Source organism: Pezoporus occidentalis, unplaced genomic scaffold (assembly GCF_034315485.1).
Source record: "Pezoporus occidentalis ecotype Australia unplaced genomic scaffold, CSIRO_AGI_Poc_V1 ctg210, whole genome shotgun sequence".
NCBI lineage: Eukaryota > Metazoa > Chordata > Aves > Psittaciformes > Psittacidae > Pezoporus > Pezoporus occidentalis.
In genome coordinates, this window is record NW_026913965.1 from 673,892 (window position 1) to 692,659 (window position 18,768).

General features: G+C 36.4%; 1 protein-coding gene across 1 annotated transcript in view; it reads left to right on the forward strand.

Moving 5' to 3' along the window:
• The first annotated feature begins 367 nt into the window (after positions 1 to 367).
• The window catches only part of PDE6C (phosphodiesterase 6C), a 28,872-nt gene continuing 10,471 nt past the window's right edge, over positions 368 to 18,768 (forward strand). The window contains exons 1-14 of the mRNA XM_062619462.1: positions 368 to 1,087; positions 11,484 to 11,636; positions 11,751 to 11,840; positions 12,069 to 12,209; positions 12,730 to 12,804; positions 12,895 to 12,959; positions 13,069 to 13,135; positions 13,870 to 13,917; positions 14,119 to 14,268; positions 14,906 to 15,049; positions 15,135 to 15,203; positions 17,767 to 17,913; positions 18,296 to 18,403; positions 18,512 to 18,621. Of these exons, the coding sequence (XP_062475446.1) occupies positions 608 to 1,087; positions 11,484 to 11,636; positions 11,751 to 11,840; positions 12,069 to 12,209; positions 12,730 to 12,804; positions 12,895 to 12,959; positions 13,069 to 13,135; positions 13,870 to 13,917; positions 14,119 to 14,268; positions 14,906 to 15,049; positions 15,135 to 15,203; positions 17,767 to 17,913; positions 18,296 to 18,403; positions 18,512 to 18,621 (1,847 nt within the window). The 5' untranslated portion in view covers positions 368 to 607. The remainder of the gene's footprint in view (positions 1,088 to 11,483; positions 11,637 to 11,750; positions 11,841 to 12,068; positions 12,210 to 12,729; positions 12,805 to 12,894; positions 12,960 to 13,068; positions 13,136 to 13,869; positions 13,918 to 14,118; positions 14,269 to 14,905; positions 15,050 to 15,134; positions 15,204 to 17,766; positions 17,914 to 18,295; positions 18,404 to 18,511; positions 18,622 to 18,768) is intronic.

The following is an 18,768-nucleotide window of genomic DNA, read 5'->3' on the forward strand; positions in this document are numbered from 1 at the left end:
CCAGTTTCCATAATCTCCTGACTGTTTCAATGAAAACAAAATTGCAATTTAAAAATTTTCTCTGTAACATTCTGTTTTCCTCTTCTTAAGCACCTCTCACAAATACACATGTGTACATCTGCACACGTGTATAATGTGGGCTTAGTATCTAAGTGGAATTCCTCATATTAAATTTCAATGGAAACTTTTGCGTGCATGGTACAATATATATACTGTGAATGAAGGAGTTAACATGCAGGTATACATGACTACACATCAGACAATTTTATAAGGTCTAAGAATTATTTTATTTGTTTAAAATGCTAAAATGATTCCCTTAGGATTTATGAGCTAAGAATGCTCAAGGTTTAGCGTCCTGACATCTCTTTATTTAGCAGTCTCCAAGATCTCACACTAAGAAGATGCTAAGCCAGTGCCTTCTGTCATAGCTCAAGAGTTTCAGACGGCTTGGAAGCCAGAGAGGAAGGTGAATGTACTATGCCTGTGAGCTGTACAATATGTACATGGCACTGTTTTTTTGCTAGTATCAAGTTAGGACTTCTTGCTACCACTCCTACTTTGATGGTAATGTGGTTCTAAAGGAAATCCTGAGAACAATCCAGCAAAAATGGGTGACGTAAATAAAGATGATGTTGAAAAATACTTGGAGAACAACCCCCAGTTTGCCAAGGAGTATTTCGACCGAAAAATGAGGGCAGAAGTGCTGGGAAGTATCTTTAAAGTGAGCGCTGGAAATGTGAAGGAAGGAGTCAGCTTCAAAGACATGTCCCGTCTGGAGGAGTGTGACATACTTTTTGAGCTGCTAACAGAAATACAGGATGAAGGAGGCGATATGGAAAAGATAGTGCACAAGGCCTTACAGAGGCTAGCGCAGCTGCTGGCAGCTGATCGGTGTAGTATGTTTCTTTGCCGCTCCCGAAATGGTATTCCAGAGGTGGCCACCAGGCTTCTCAATGTCACTCCAACTTCCAGCTTTGAGGAGAATTTGGTGAAACCAGACAATGAGACAGTTTTTCCTCTGGACATTGGGATAGCAGGATGGGTTGCTCATACCAAGAAGTTTTTTAACATACCTGATGTGAAAAAGGTAAGTGACTGCTCTTGGGGAATGGGTTTCTGTGCATCTGCTTACTCAGCTTCCTGCACAGTGCTTGTGGTACGGAGTCATTCTTCAGAAACATCCGAGAGACAGAAATCCAGACAAAAAGCAGTGAGGTATTTCCAGTATCCTTGCACAGTAGTTATAGTGTAATTTATTATAATAAAGAAGGAGACTATTAGGTTAATAGAGACAACAGGTACTTGTATTTCTGTTGAACAAGGCAGGCTCCTATTCTGTTTTCCAGTACGGGCTTGCAAGTGTGCTCCCTTATCATTAGGTGCTGCCATACATCCACCTCTGAATACAATCAATTTATAGCTTTTGTAATGAGGATGCTTTATTGTAAGTAGGTGAATGAAGCCAGATGATGATGATGTCAACATATACTGTCAGTTTCAAGCCTGTCTTTGAATTTAAAATGACTTCAAATCTTGAGGGTGTCCAGATCCAAGGCTTTTGTTCAGAACCATCTATAGAAGAAGATTAATGAGTCAGAGCTGGTCTGACATTTTCAGAGTTCATGTTGAATTTGCACAGAATCATCCTCTTTAGTTATGATGCTGACAAGGGTTATTACAGATGTTAATTAAAATGATGAGTGACCTAACAGAAATTAAACATGCATGATGAGAACTGCATTCAGAAACTGCTCCGAAATACAAGGGGAAACATAAATGTGCTGTGATTGCTGTAGATTTCTTTAAAAATAGATAACCTTATATTATCAAATGGTGACATCTTCATCTCCTTTTTGTGTCATATGGAAAAGCTCAACATAAACCAAATGGTACTAAGATAATTATATAAGATGGCAGCCTGTCCTCTCAGTATTTCCTATACAGTCGACTTAAAATACTGGGCCATTTTAGGGATGGAAACTACCTCAGTGTCTTAAGATAAATATAAATTAAAAAAAAAAATTTATACACTGCAATTGTCTATGTTTTCCAGGAGATAAACTAAAAGGATTATATTTTATAATGGTACATATTGGCAGACATAAAAAATAAAGGACTACTTTAAAAGCTCATAAGCAAATGAAAATGTATATGTGTGTGAAAATAACATTCCAATATATAGTAAACTACCTCAGATGCAAGTAGGAATGATAGCAACAAACAGAATGACTGATTTGAGAAAAAAGAAAACAATTGATTTTTAACTGACCACTAAGATGCTTTCTCCAATGTCTGCTGTCCTGACAAGAAGCACCTGACCTACTGCCTCTTACCACCACACTGGGATATTGGAAGATAATCCTTCTAAATTCATAAGGCTGATTACATGAGAAAAGATCAGAAGGATCAAGAAAGATATGTTTTTTTATCAGAAACTGCAGTGCTCCTTAATTTTGTTGTGTGAGAGGTGCACAAAGGAGCGCTGCCCAAATATTTCTGTGTTTGCAATAGAATTAGTTCAAAATGTTGTGACTAATATAATTTGAATATGCTTAAATAAGAGAACCTTTTTGTCCATCTAATCCTGCTAGGTATACATTTTGCACTCATAAATTAATCCATATCAGATGAATATCTGTTCAGCTATTATTCAGCCATTCTAAGGTAATCTTTACTTAGGCATCCTTTTACTCTCTTAGGGTTACTGAGGTCTATGCCATTAGGCCCACACTTAAAAATGCAGTTAAACCAAGGTGCTATTAATCCATATTTGGTAAATGAATGTAATTAAAATATTGACATTACATAGGTTAATTGCAAAACTCCCATTTTTTTCTCTGGGACCAAGATTTGTTACTTAAAAAATACCCTCAAGGTCTCAAAATTGTCACCATTTCCGTTCAATTTTTACAAAAATTCAGGTGGCCAAATCCACACTCCTCACACAGACCAAGTTTCCAGTAATGTCACCAAAATCTCTCCATTTTGGAGACAACTGCAGAACCAGAACTGCAGCCTTAGTCAAAATGTTTAAGGAATAGATTTAGTCCATGGCAGCAGAAATAAGCAGCTGCTGAAGCCTTAATCACGTTTTTGAAAGCATAATGATTTTTCAGATCATTTTGTATGCACTTCAGTCAAACTAGATTGCTGCCCAAAATGAGCAAAAAATTACAAGCAGACTTGAGAGGAATTTTAACCCTATTGCCTTGTCAGAATACAAAATGCACAATGAATAATTCTAGATACTATAGTACTTTAAATATGTCATGTCTAACCACTTTCTATTGTTGACACAATCCATATCCAAACGTCATAGTGTTTTTTAAGTCTTAAGTACATGACAACATTGACAAACCCACAGTGAGACTTTTCCATGCTTCAATCACCACCCCTTTATAACAGAAGTGAATGTAATGAAAGATCACAACAGCAATAAATCATTGCAAGAACTTAAGACTCCACTTTTGGTGCCTGGTAGCCAGTTCTTCAGGGATTATCTTCTTCAACCTAGAAAAGTATCAATAAACATGAGGAAGCTCCTCATCCTGACTAATGCTTCAGAAAAGAAAAGTAGAGGAAAAGATACAGACCTTTCATAATTAACTTAGTAGCAAGAACAGTCTCTCCCCACAAGATTATGGACCTGTTGACTGCAAGAGCTAACAGTGTTTAATCCAGGATTTAATGGTAGTGAGAAACAGAAGGCCAGGCAGGACCATTGCCTTAGTAATTTGCTTCACATTATTTCCAGGGTCTGGCAGAGTATGTGACACAAATATTCCAAATTAAAATAATAGACTACATAAAATTTGATACGTCCATTAATATTCTTTAAATATTAACCGATAACATGGACAATGTGATAAAGAAGAGTACAACTGCCTTACACCTTTTGCTAAGACAATATTTTGAAATAAAGCTAAGAAATAGTTGAACAAGGAACACCTCTTCTGAGCAATCAAAATCTTACATTCTCAGCATGTAAGAACCAATAATAAATACTTATATATATTTGCTCGACTACATATATTTAAATTATTGCAATATTCCCTTTAGTTCAGAGATATTTGAAGACAGATTTAACTGAGTATTGGAAAGTCCTGGTTATAGTAGAATAAATTATATGAATGGTGAAATAATGGTGAAAATAAAATCATATGAATGGTGAAAAACATGCTTCAAAAGAAGTGAAAGCTTTTGGATTAGATCCATATGGGACTGAAATGTTCTGATGCAGAAGAACAAGCCCTCATTTGTAGAGGTGCTGCACTGGAATCCACAATCCCCAGTGAAGAATCAGCTGAATGTGGGGAGATTCTGATGCTTCCAATTCAGATTAAGCAGCCAGATCAGTGATCGTTGTGGCACCTAATTTAACAACTTCAATACGTCTTCAAGTGGCAAGCACTTGTATCAATCCTTAGTAAACTGATACAGCTTCATTTTGTATGAATCTTTTTTTTTCTGTAGGAGCTCTACTTCTCTTTAATGCAAGGGCAGGAGAGACTTCAGATTCAGTCCTGTCCTAAAGGACAGGAGTTTCAGATTCACAGGAATGTATCAGTACCCAGACTTCAGGCTGCCTGAACCTGGAACAAGGAAGAAGAGATACTCCATGCCTTTTCTTGACTCTATATCAGATTGTAAAATAAATTATTTGAAGAGGGAAGAAAAGAAGAGAAAAGGGAAGCATGGTCTTGCAGCTCAGTGGTTCAAATTCCCATGTGGCAGTGAGGAGACCTGGACACTGAACTGCTGTCTAGCTGTGATGTGCAAACAGTTGCTCTGGTAACACACAGCAGTGGTCCTGTGACCAGGAGGTAGTCTTAGAATGCCTCTTAGGGCAAGAAGACATTGCTGGAATCAGACGCATTGATGTCAAAAATATGAAGCAATGAGAAAGCGCAGGAGACAGCAAGATGGTCAATGACACAACTGGTTGCTCTGAAAATGGAAAGAATAGAGTCACGTTGTGGTAGAGCTGGTACAGGTCAGTCACTTGCTAATAAGATGTCTTAGTTCTTAACTCATATTCCGCTAGTCCCCTCACAAAGTAATCTTGGAGAAGAAGCCCCAATATCCAGCATATTGAGGAGGCAGAGTGTGTAAAAAAAAGGTTCAAAGTCCAAAGGAAGATTGTTGGAGGGAATTCTTGAGAAACAAACTCAGTGTTGAGAAGAAATGAGAGCAAAGATACACAACACTACAGATGCACTGCTTTGCTGAACTTCTGGAAAGTAATGAGAACTGAAACAACCCCAAGATAAACTCAAAATGAGGAAGAAAAATGACAGGTAACCTTTTACGTGGGAAGAACTTGTGTTGTAAATGTTAATGTCTGATCCTCCATTTTATCTTATCATCTTGATAATAAAAACCAGACTGTCATGAAGTCACACTCAATACAGTAAAATATTAACTGCAAAAATGGAAACAGGAACAAATCTGTGGTAACTGCACCTTACGGAAGAAAAACACGAACCTTTAGTTCTTTCCTTGAATTAATTTTTATTAAAAGAGGAGAGCTTCCAAATTAAGAAAAAAAAAACATTAAAAAATAAAATTAAAAGCTCCCCTTCATCCTAATTTTCTTGTTTTCTGTGAAAAAAAATACTGAAATATAATAGACTCAATTTCAAAAAGTTGCAAAATAGCCACTTCGTATGGCAAATAACAAGCAGACATTTCAGTGACATGACTGAAAAGTTCAACCCCCAAATGCTGTTAAATATATATGAAGGGCTACTTGATTCAGTTTCAGAACTGTAGCGATCTTGAAGATACCAACTTCAATTTGTTTTCTAATGCTTGGAAGTTACATGTCAAAATGCAGCTGTTTTACATCCCTGACAATACATGATCTTTTGAATGTGGCCTAATGAATGGCCAAATCCATTAATTGGGTTTGGTTTTGAATTAGACTGATGACATTATTGTAGCTGATAGCAGTTGGTTTTTATTTACCATTCATACTCAATTATATCATTATGAAAAAAACCCCACATTTGTGAGTTGAAAATAGGACAGGCAGAAGTAAGAGATGGAGCAGTGTAGCACACCAGTACCACCTTGTCAGCGTTAGAAATTTTGTTTGAGAAATCTGAGCCAGTGCAAGACAATCAGCGGGAGAACGAAATATCAGTAAGAGGAGAAAATACTGAAGGGATACAGAAATGTGAAGATGATGCAAAGAAATGATGCGTGTGGCACCAGCTCCTGATGTCAAAGGCTCCTGTGGTTCCTGTTCCAGCAGTGTTCCAGAACCTCTCCTGGTCATCCAAAGGATGATGCATTTTGACCATTCTGAGCTAATCTATCCAACCCAGAACTGCCAGCGCAATATGAGCAAAGTAGCTGAAAGAGGTCCCAGAAAGCCATTATTCCTCTGTGCTTTGTAAGAGGAAAGAGGTGGAGTAAAATAGGCATCTGCTTTCTTGGCACTACCACCTCAGCTACAGGATTAAGTCTTATGAATTCTGAACTGCGATATTTGAGGCACTGCACCAAAATAAAAATGCAAAGGTGGGCTGCACAACAGATACTGACAGGTCACTCAGAGTCAACACACGGAAGGAAGAGGTTTTTCAATGGGCCTAATAGTGATTGTCATATGAAAACCAAGGTGTAAATGTCACCTGATGGATACAAAAAAACCAACATCATGAGGCTTGCTAGCAAGGCCCCCAGTTACTTAAGCAAAGTCTTATGGGAAATCCTCATTTTCTAACATTTCAAACCACATATGTAATGAAGATGCTGATGTTGTACCAAATTAAAAGCAGTTGGGAATAAGCAAGTATACTGGAGATGTGAGAAGCCTTACTGCTAACAGTTTTGAGCTGCTGTTCCTATTATCTCAAATCAACCAGAGCAGTGAAACTTCACCCTGACTAGCTGAACAGGGAAGAGGGATCCTTGATCCCTTATACTTTTCCATTTTTCTGTCTTTCCTGAATTTGTATAAATGATATACTTTTGCATGTGCAATTGAAACTAAATTAACAAGGGTTGCACTATCTCATTACTTAAATGTTTTGCCTTTTCTCATCAAATTTACACTCAACAACTAATTTACACTGCAGACTTTGACCTGGAGTTTCCCATACTGTCAAACTCATTTTCCTCAGGCTGCATTTTGTTGTTAATCTCATCAGAAATGCTCAAGGCTTAATTCTGTGTGCTGGTATAGCAAACCCTAAAATAACATTATGCACTGCAAGGTGTACTTCCTTTATTAAATACTGTAGGATGGTTCCACAAACATTAGAATGATAGTCTTCAGCATTTTCTTAAGATGGCATAGAAAACTTGCGAAAGGTTAGAAAATTTTGCAGAGCTCCTCTTCATAGTCACTTAAAGAATTGTGGGATAGCTAAAACCAGCTACTGAAGGAGAATTCTTCATGAGAGAAATAAGGTCTTTAAAAACTAGTGAAAGGAAATACAGAGGAACATATCATTCCCAAGAATGGAACTGAGATCTGCAGGAAAACAGAACGCAAGATGATTCCTTCTTTTGGGCACCCCACCAGTAAGAGCTTTCCAGAAACAATGAAGTAACATTGATTTTTTTTAAAAGAAAAACAAGCTACATAATCTTAAAGTATTATCTGCTTATGTAGTCTTTTAAAATTAACTTCTTGAAATGCCTACGGCTCCCAGGGGAGTGATTTTTTTCTCGTTTGTATTTATTTTGTCTCAGAATCAGATATGGTTCCAGTAAGGAAGTTTATCTGTAACTGCCATATGAGGAAAATAAGTCATTTTTAGAAAGACAGGTCTTACTTTTCCCTTTCACACAGGTGTAATCACACTGCTTACACAACAGTGACTTCTGATATAGTAAATTCCACTGGTAGCTGTGAGGTGGAAATAAGCATACAAACCTTAAAGAAAATGAAAAGTTGAGGCCAAATTATGTAAAAGTAGAACTTTATATTGATATTTCATTGGTAAGAGGTTTGTATTAGTAATGTCTAGTAGTGCTGGTGAATTACAGTGAGATAAATATGGTGTCATGGTTTAGAGAATCAGGAAACATGAATTAACTACTAATTTGCAAGTGTATAGGCTAGATCTATTGTATCTTGCCAAACTCTTCAGTCACCTTCCATCACCTACAACAGAAATATGAATACAAAGAAGTGCCCTGATTTTCCATTCAGGTATGCTGGTGCTAGCTTAGTGCAAATCCAGGACATGCTGAACATTTTAGGATATATCTACAGATCTGATCATTGTACAGTAAACAGCTAGGTATCTCAGCTTTAAGAGTAGCTAGTAGAAAATGCTTACAAATGTACTACAATTAAGGAGTTATCACAGATCACCTTTCCTTTATTTTTTAAAAAAGCCTGTCTGATGATTTAACTGAGAGCTAAAAGTTCACATCACTCTTCTGGTTTTCTGCCTCTGGTACTGCAGAACACATTTCTTGCTTATCTATAAACATAGTTTTCCAGACATTGCAAAAAGTTATTTTCTTTGAAAACAAAAGAAGCTTATGTTCTCAAAAGAAAATATTTTGAAACCTTGAGATAAAGGCTTCAAAACCTGTAGCAACTGTGTGCAAAATATTAAATAATGAAAAGCCTAAAACTAAGCACAAATTTTTGCTTATATAGGCAAATCATGTGCTATATGAGTCTTTGTACATGCTGTGGGAATGTTGGCAATGTGCTATGAGGTGTTTGTATCTTTCTGCATTGCACTGTCTAGGCACAACTCAAGATGGCTTGCAGTCACTGAACTTTCTGTTTATTAACACAGACTTGCATTCAAATTTTCCTATCCTCTGCAAAAATTGTATGACCAAAGTGCTTCTTCTGAACAATTCTGAACACCACTGCTTGTACCTTCAGTCTGGAGTCAGCAGCTGTGTTCTGCTGATTCAGCTCATGTGGTATGTACAGGTCCCTTTTAAGTATTCAGAAATCCAGGAGTGTCTGAAAGTTTCATTTATCCCCTCATAGCAGCATACAGCACTCTCACATCAGGAACCTGGGCCTTGCCATTATGCTAGATGGTCTTGGGGAGGCCAAGGGACTGCAAAAGAGGGTCAGATTATCTATCTGACTTACTTAATTTTGGATGGCTAAAACAGAGATTCAGAAATCATTGCCGAAGCCCAAAACCACACTCAAACCCAGACTGGTTGTATCAGTAGGCAATAGGTCTCAGAGAAAATATTTCCACATAATAACATACTTGCTTAGCAGATGGCAGGACATGATCTGAGTTCTACACAGAAGAGACAGATTGACTGTCATTTTCCCTGGATGTCTGTTGAGATACCTCTACACCTTTCTCCAAGAAAAGCAGAGAATAACTCATGGAAAGTTTGACTGAAATAGAAAAAAACCCTTCTTCACCTGGACAGTATATGCAAAACTGGCTACACTTTCCAGGGACTCAAATATATACTGATACATTGAACTACAGAGAAAACATACTGGTTACATTTATTCATCTCAATGTGATTTATGAAGATGTCCTTAGGAGAATCAATTCTCTGTAAGAGAGCCCAGCCAGTAAATATAGAAGAGACTTCAGAGTTACTGCCACACATTTAATTCCTTCCAGAGTAATGCACTCGTTGAAGGAAATCTAAAATGCAAATATAAAAGATGGGCTATCTAAAGACTATGAAGAATTGAAGTGTGCATGTGGGGAAACCCCTAACATTCTGAACACATAATAAAATCCAGTCTACCTTCTCAGGGTTGTGTATGCTATAAATTCAACGTATACCAAAAACAATTGCTAGAGTGAAGAGGGGAAAAAAGAAATTAAGAAGGAAGATACAGATAGTAGACAAACAGTTTTAGTTCTGCATTTCCTAGTCTTTTCTTATTGGATTTCACAACCTAGAAAATGTTTAAGTAGTTTTACATATGATTTCTGAAAGAAGAAATTCCATTATGCAGCATCCTGCAACATTCTCCAGCCCATCAGCAAGGAAGACACCTTGAGATGCATCATGCAGATCTTGGCTGCCTAGGCTATGGCAGTAATTAATAGCAGTAATATCCATTAGCTCTGCAGGCAGTCATGAAGTAACATGTCAGTAACTTTATAAGTGGGTTCACAAATACTTGCTAACAGCAGGGGATTGGTAAGGTTTCAGAATCTTGATTGTTGGTGGGTGTCTTTAAAACAGGACTCCTTTGGTCCCTCCCTGGCTGGCTGCCATTCCTATCCATGGTGCTATGATGTAGTCTGGCTACCTGACTACTAGGCCTCTCGCCATGTCCTGACATTCTCTTTCAGCACTAACCACTCACCACCTGGAGAAATCAGACGCAGACCTGTTAAACGAAGTTCAGGGAGAATCTGCCATTGACTGTAGACAAAGACTTGAGTGCTCAATGTCTGAAGAGTTCTGAGCACTGACTTGTCAGTCGTGGCAGATGCAAGTGGATGGAAAAGGCTCAGTGAAGACAGTCTGGCTATTTTAGCTGCTTAGTAGAACCATCTAACTTCTCAGTATGAATGTGTTGATAGATTCTAATCACCCAACTCATAACTCAGCTTATTTAGATATATTGTCATAGGAACATCATGAAACTCAACAACCTTTTACAAATTTCCCTGACAAATTTCAAATCCCATTTTTTTTAAATGAAGAAAACACTAAAGCATTTCAAAGAAAGCACCAAGAATGTTTTAGAAATAAAACAGATTTACATGAAATATGAACAAGTATCCCAGTATTTTTACATAAAAGAATTAAAAGAATAGCTTTTACTAAACCCTTCTCAGCATTTGGTCTCAAGAAGGAAAGGTGGAGGTGTTAGCTGTGGCTCATTCGTTAGCCATGTGGTCTCATTCCCACAGGATCATCCACCTAACAAAAGCAACTCTGTGTCCTGATCCCCCTAGTCCTACAACTCCCCATTCACAAGAAGAGTATGTTGGGCTGAAAGCAGCAGGAACGGGAGTCTGTCAGACAGGAAATAAGAAACAGCTCCACCAGATGAATACCTGCTGGGATGCCTCTCTGCCAGAGGCATTTTTAGCCATATACATTCAGGACAGATGGTAGTTTCAGATGTTGTGTGATGGGACAGTATAATGAATTTTATCTACAGAAATAAATAAAAAATATTAACATATCTATGAAATAATTCTCTTACATGCAAACCATGTATGTATTAGACTTAGAGGTAGCCTAAAGTCAAATTACACTCTCCTTTATTATAGATTTTCCCATATCTTTAATTCCTCATCATTCTAATAAAAATCTACACAGAACTTGACTTCAGCAGCTACATTCATTATTAATGCCTAAGTTAAGCTTGTACACATAACTGCAAGATTTAGTTACATAATGATAATGGGGGTTTGTGAGTATAAACCTACTGCACTGTGCAACTGTGCTCATAGCAGACAGTAATTATCAACTGAAATTATCGTTTGCTCTTGGAGTGGTAACTGACTATTATGTATTTCATTTGTTTTGGTTTTCTTTTTTTCTTTCAGAACAACCATTTTTCTGACTTTCTGGACAAAAGAACTGGTTACACAACAATCAATATGCTGGCAACCCCAATTGTGCAGGGTAAAGAGGTGCTTGCTGTTGTGATGGCGCTCAACAAATTAAATGCCACTGAGTTCTCAAAAGAGGATGAAGAGGTAATAACCTCAAATGTCACACAACAGTGCAATTGTTAGTTCAACAAGTATTTTGAGTGAATCTACCTCTTGATTTGATATTTTGTCTCATTTTGGCTGTTTTCTCATTTTTAGGTTTTTAAAAAATACCTCAATTTTATATCTTTGGTCCTAAGAAATCACCATACAACATATCTCTACAATATTGAATCCCGAAGAAGTCAGGTAGAGAAAATTTTATTAATTATAATACTTCATTTTTGTGTGAAAACATTATTATTTCCACTATTCTACATTCTTGCAAGGTTGTTGAAGTAAGGATGGCATCTATTTTTTTTATTTTTTTAAATTTGATAAGAGTAATGCATCTTATTCTGGAATACTTAGGAATCATATGCTTATATTTACTTATCGCTGTGAACATTTACTCTCTTTCTCTTTTGTTGTAAATAGATGCTTTTGTGGTCTGCCAACAAAGTATTTGAAGAGCTAACAGACATTGAACGGCAGTTTCACAAAGCACTGTATACTATTCGAATGTATTTGAACTGTGAAAGATACTCTGTTGGTCTGCTGGACATGACTAAAGAGAAGGTAACAAACATTTTGCCTACTCCTAACTCTAAGTTATAAAATCCATCCTTCTAATTCATTTGTTCTGCATATTTCTAGTGCATGTCTCTCTGAGGCAGAAAGTTATCAAGCTTTCTAACCTTTTGGGGTAATTTCTATAAAACCTAATCATGTCACAAAAAATTATATGCAAAACATAAGCATGGCAAAGGATAAAACCACGATAAACAAAAAGGCTAATTCTGAAATGATTTTAATAATTCCATGTGAGAAAGGGTACAAGAGAGAAGTGCAGGTCTGATTATTGCTTTATAAAATACCTGCCTTTTAAAACAACAATTAACCTGTACAACCATGCAGAGATACGCTTCAGATTAGCCTGCAATTTATTGCCAAACATATCTTGCCTGGAATATATGTAACAATGTTTTCTCAATATTGTCTTAAATGTGGCTGTCGCACAGCTATGGAGAAAGAAAAATAAAATTGCTACCTGCAGATGTCATGTTATCTATGAACATCCTGTGTCTAATTTTCTCAGGAGTTCTATGATGAGTGGCCAATCCGGCTGGGGGAGGCAGAGCCTTACAAAGGCCCCAAGACACCTGATGGACGAGTGAGGATATTAATTTTTCTTTTTATGAATCTGAATTTCAAAAATTGAGGTTGTACAGGTCACTTGCATGTTTTCCTCTTTTAATTTTAGGAAGTCAACTTTTATAAGATTATTGACTATATTTTACATGGGAAAGAAGAAATCAAAGTAATTCCGTGAGTATTCCTTAGCAGCCTGTGAATGTGTGGTAACTAGATACATTGCTGGGATAGAATAGTAATGTCTGTATTGCAGAAATCGTTTAATCTCATTCTCTCTCTAAAGGTCACCTCCAGCAGATCACTGGTGTCTTGTCAGTGGACTGCCAACATATGTTGCTGAAAATGGATTTGTAAGTTCATAGTAAAAGTAAAAAACTAAAAGTTTTCATTCATGCAGTTCTTCTGATTGAACAAAAACCTCCCAAACCTCCCCACAGCCAAAAACCTCAACAAAAATGCCATGCTGCTTCCTGTGTCATTGGTTCCCAGGTGAAATCAGTAGTCTAGATGGAGACAAGGCCTTGGCATAAACAGGCAAAACATCAGGAAAATTTCCCTCTGATTGTGGTGACATCAGAGGAATAATATGTGCGTCTGATACCACTTTCCATGTGTGCCAAGTCTCACAAAAAAAATGTCAAAATAAGAAAATCATCATATAAACAGTTCTAAAATCTTCTTGCGTAGACAATATATATGATTCAAAGTTGTGATGTATGACAGTTATTAGTAATCCTATGGGTTTTATAATAGCCGTAAGGATAGAGCCCTTAGTACCGAGTAATTTCTTTCTATAAACCCCCATGCCATTTTAATCCCAAAGTGACTTTATTAAAATGATTACGCCTATGTTTATGCACTATATGACATCACACATGAGGGACTTTTCTGCAAGCACTCTGGGATGATGTCTGTTAGAATATCCACATGTAATTTAATAGGAACAGCTTTAATGTCTATAGCTATCATTGTTAGCTCATCATTGTTAGCTTAGAGAATAAATAGACCTTTTTAAAATACCAGGCCAAGTGTTGGTGCAGCTTATATTCTATTTAAACAATGCCTCCTTTTCTTCATGCTGCAGATTTGTAACATGATGAATGCCCCAGCAGATGAGTATTTCACATTTCAGGTAATTCCAGTAATGTTAAAAATAACAGATATTGTAGAAAAATATGTTAATGCTTTCCACCAATTAGTTATGCAGTTGATTACATAAATAATTACTCCTTTGGTTGTGATGAATGGGTCTCAGAGTTACATTGCCTATATCAATAGCTGTATTACTACTTTGAAAGAAATATACATATCCAGTTCTTTGGCTTTCCCACAGAAAGGACCAGTGGATGAGACTGGATGGGTTATCAAAAATGTCCTATCACTGCCCATTGTCAACAAAAAAGAAGAAATTGTTGGAGTTGCAACATTTTACAATAGGAAAGATGGAAAACCTTTTGACGAATATGATGAACAGATCATTGAAGTAAGCTTAATGGGATTAAAGGCTGTAAGGAGCCATGTGATGTTAATAAAAATATTATTGTAAAAAGTAATTTTAAAATGTCTAAAAATTTTCAAATAGGCTGTATTATCATCTAACCAAATGTCTGTCTGCTTCACTATACAGTTTCTTAAGGATCAGAAATTTTCCCTTTATAAACTCAGAAATTTATGAGAGATTGTTTAAGTTCTACTAATGACCAAAAGTCAGATATAGTTTTACTTTTAATAATTTGACTTTTTAGTGATGGTCAGCATCTCCTAATTAGCAATGGGTAGTCAGGTATGCTGTGTTGCTGTGATCATGGGTGTTTCCAGAGAGTTTAGGATTGCATGTACTTGGGCAAGATGCTACGCAGCGTATTCAAGTCCACTCAGCTAATGTAAGCTTCAGCAGCCTCAAAGTCCTGTGGGAATATGAGCCCTTAATTACTAGGTTGAGACAAACAGTGTTATTAAAAGCTGCCATGTGTTAACAGAACATGTTCATGGAAGATGAAGGTCTCTAACAAGTAGAGTTATGTTTTTCAAAGAGCACTACCAGAAATTGGAGTTTAAGAAAAGTATATTCAAATTTTACTGTTATGGTGTCATCTCCACTTTTCTTGCCTCTGTTCCAGACTCTCACACAGTTTCTGGGGTGGTCTGTTTTAAATACTGACACTTACGACAAAATGAACAAGCTTGAAAACAGGAAAGACATTGCTCAGGAAATGCTTATGTACCAGACAAAGGCCACCCCTTCTGAAGTTGAATCTATACTGGTAAATTCCTGTCCACACTCACAAAATTAAAGTAGGTCATTTGCTATGTAAAAAAAATCAATTTCTTACTCATTTTTATTTTTAGAAATACAAGGAGAAATTAAATGTAAATAGCATAGAAGAGTGTGACCAAAAGGATCTTATCAGGATTTTGGTAAGTCATTAAACTGAAAATTCTAGTGGTGTGCTTAAATCAGATAGTAATATGTCCTCATTTTAGAACAAGCTGTGTATAGCCAAATGCTGACTACTAGAATTGATTTTAGCTATCAGTTCCACAAACTAGATGAAATTGATTTAGTAACACCTCCTCAACCTCTTTGGTTCTTCTACGTGCAGACCTCACCGTTACCTAAGGGAAACACTCAGTGCCAAACATGTGTCAACTGACTTGGACAGTCAGAGTATATAGAAACACTTATATATGAATTAACATTTAAAATGCTTAACTTCTTTAAATATCCATGGGGACAGTGCTACACCTATAACTGAATTTATTTAATTTTGAAGGTAAAAGAATGGATCTTGGTGTAAGTTGACTTTCATTCTGACTAACAGAGAACATGTAGGAGTGTCCAGTGGAACTAACCTACTTTCAGATTTATTTTCCTGCATTTCCTTCTGACAGGGAAGTCTAAAGACTTCATCACAGTGACTTCACATTGATAAAACAGATTTGACCTAACCAGCTAACTCTGCTTCTAGTAAACAAAAAAAAAGAATCACTTTCTTTCCCAGACTGTGCGGTCCTCTGGCTGTCTTACTATTTCAATCTAGAAAGGGAGTGTCTTTTTGGAGGAAAATTCCTGTTTGTGCCCAGTTAGTGCACTTTTTTCTTGTGGAGCAGTCCTCAAGCAAATGTAGTGGCTTACTTTATCTGAAATAAAACTCAAAGATGTGCTCCAGGAAAATACTGAATGAACTTCCACTTTTAATGGATCAAAACAGAGCTAGGCTGTAGAAAGAAGGTCAAATACACATCTGTTGACTTCCAGTACCAAGCACTTTACATATTTCCTCCTATTATACCACATTTGCTAATGCAGACATAGACATAGAGAAAAGATCTCACTGAACTATTTTTAGTTATGTACACGTGCATGCTGGAAAGCAGTGGTGTTCAGGCTTTATTGGCTCCCACAAAACCAATGCTCAAACAGCTTAACAAGCGGTGAAACCAAAAAATCAAAAGGTGTGTACCTTCACATACCTTTTACAGTAAATTTCATTTAGCTGCATGAAGAATTATAAAAATTATTAGATAAATGCTATAAAATATCTCTACTGGTAGAGCAACAAGTGATTATCATGGTACAGGCTCCAAATGTAAAAACATAATGCTGGTATGAATTTTTAAATCTCCCAAAGCAATTAAAATGAGTTCCTTCAACATTATGGAGTTACAAATTCAAAGGTCTAATATCTTCTGCACTGCCAGGCCTACATGCAAATACTTTATCCTATTATAAGACCTGGAATCCCAGATAGCTAATGAGATAAAGCAGGTGTTTCTAGATCTGATGATTCACAAAGTAATGGGTCTTAAAACACCACTGCTACAGGCTTCTTTGTCCTTGACCTCAGATCAGAGCAGATATAAAGGAAAAACCTAGGGAGAAGGAAATACCTTTGGATGTTCAGCATTATTGGTTAAAATACATGCATGCATTCAGTCATCTTTTTTCTATAAAATGGAGATAGACTACTATGAAGGAAGGGAGTCACTGTGATCACACAATCTATTTTTAGCATTTTGTAAGACTTCCCTGAAATAATTCTTGCTTGGATTGGGGTGCATTCTTTAAAATATATTATCTTTCCCTAGGCTTTGGAATATACAGATGAAAAGTGTTATAGAACAGTTCACTAATATCGCTATTACCAGTTAATCAATGTGAATCTACATTACGTATAGAAAATAGGGTATTTAATACAGACTTGTTAACCTTTGTATCCTCTGCATTTTAGAATTTAGTGTATGCTTTATGGAGGTTCTTTAGTACAAGGAATAGCTGACTTAAGCTCTGTATCTGCTCTTCAGGAGAGAAAAATCTCTGCTTGGCATCCAGACAGCTTCTGGTGAGGTTTAGTACATGGGAAAAGATTATGCACTTAACACAGTCCACTACTTCTGGCATGATCTCTCATCAGTGGTCAGGATCCTTCAGAACAGACTGTTGTAAACTAAGAAAGGGAATTACTAGGACAGAATTGCCACCAGACACCACACTAGAAAGTAAATGACATGTTTTGTTCCAGACAGGTTAGTTTTGATCACTATATTCATCACTATTCATAAGATCCAATAGGAAAGAACACATAATAGCTTTGTGAAAAAGATGAACTGCAGCCTTAAGACCAGGCTAAAAGAAAGAGAATCACAGAATTTTGTAACAGGAAGGAAAAATGGCAAGGCCTGAGATTTCTGAACTAAGGAAATGTTGAGATGGTCACAACAGCTTTTGTTGGAATTCAGAGTAGGAGAATAATACCATCTGGTCAAGATATTTACCTATCATCTTTGAGCAGAAAGCCAGCAGTATCAAGATTGTGTTTCGTAACATACTATACATTAGTGTGTACCAAAACCTGAGGCCTTTGAAGATACAGTAAGCATACTGTCATTAGGCAACATTTCTACTGAAGTCAGAAAAGAAAATTAAAAGTTTTTTTCTGTTTTCTTGCCAGAAAAAAACATTGTGTTTTTGACTTTTCAGAAGGAAGAATTACCTGATCCAAAAGATTTAGAACTGTATGAATTCCGCTTCAGTGACTTCCCTGTTACAGAGCATGGCCTGATAACTTGTGGAATACGACTGTTCTTTGAGATAAATGTTGTTGAAAAGTTCAAAGTCCCAGCTGAGGTCTGATTTATTTTGTCTTGTTCATTTTTATTTTAAGATAGAAGAAAAATAGCTGATTGTAGATGTTTTAATATAAAAGTAGGCAGTACTATAGTATTACTGGTATGGATATCAATCTTCCCTTCTTAATTAAATATTTACGTATTTTCATAAAGACTTAAAATTAATCCTAAAATTATGTGAGCCATAGAAGGAATTAAATCAAGAGGCATTTACTTAAGAAAAATTGCTGTTTCCATGTTTAATTCAATAAAAAGCCATTATTTTCATAGAATTTTCTTATTATTACAGTAATTTTATAATATATTCCAATAATTTTATAGCCATCCCATCACTTTGTTTCAACTAACAGCGAAGTCTTCATCATTTTTGTTCATAATAGGTCCTTACAAGATGGATGTACACAGTCAGGAAGGGTTATCGAGATATCACTTACCATAACTGGCGACATGGATTCAATGTGGGACAAACCATGTTTACTCTGCTAATGGTAGTATTGCCAGTATCAACCTTTCATTCATCATTTAGTTTTCCTTTCAGCTCCAGCTGGAAAATTCAAGAGCTTACACACTCCAAATTGTCTGTTTTTCTTTTACAGACAGGCAAAATAAAGAAATACTATACTGATCTAGAAGCCTTTGCCATGGTTGCTGCTGCTTTCTGCCATGATATTGATCACAGAGGGACCAATAACTTGTATCAAATGAAGTAAGTACAAATATTCAAACATACAGAAATGTAATGTTTTTAACAGCGAATGAAAAACAAAACCAAAAAGCCCAACCAAACTATTTCAGCACTCGCAAAAATCTAGGATATACATTCCATATTCATCTGGCATGATTAAACATTTAT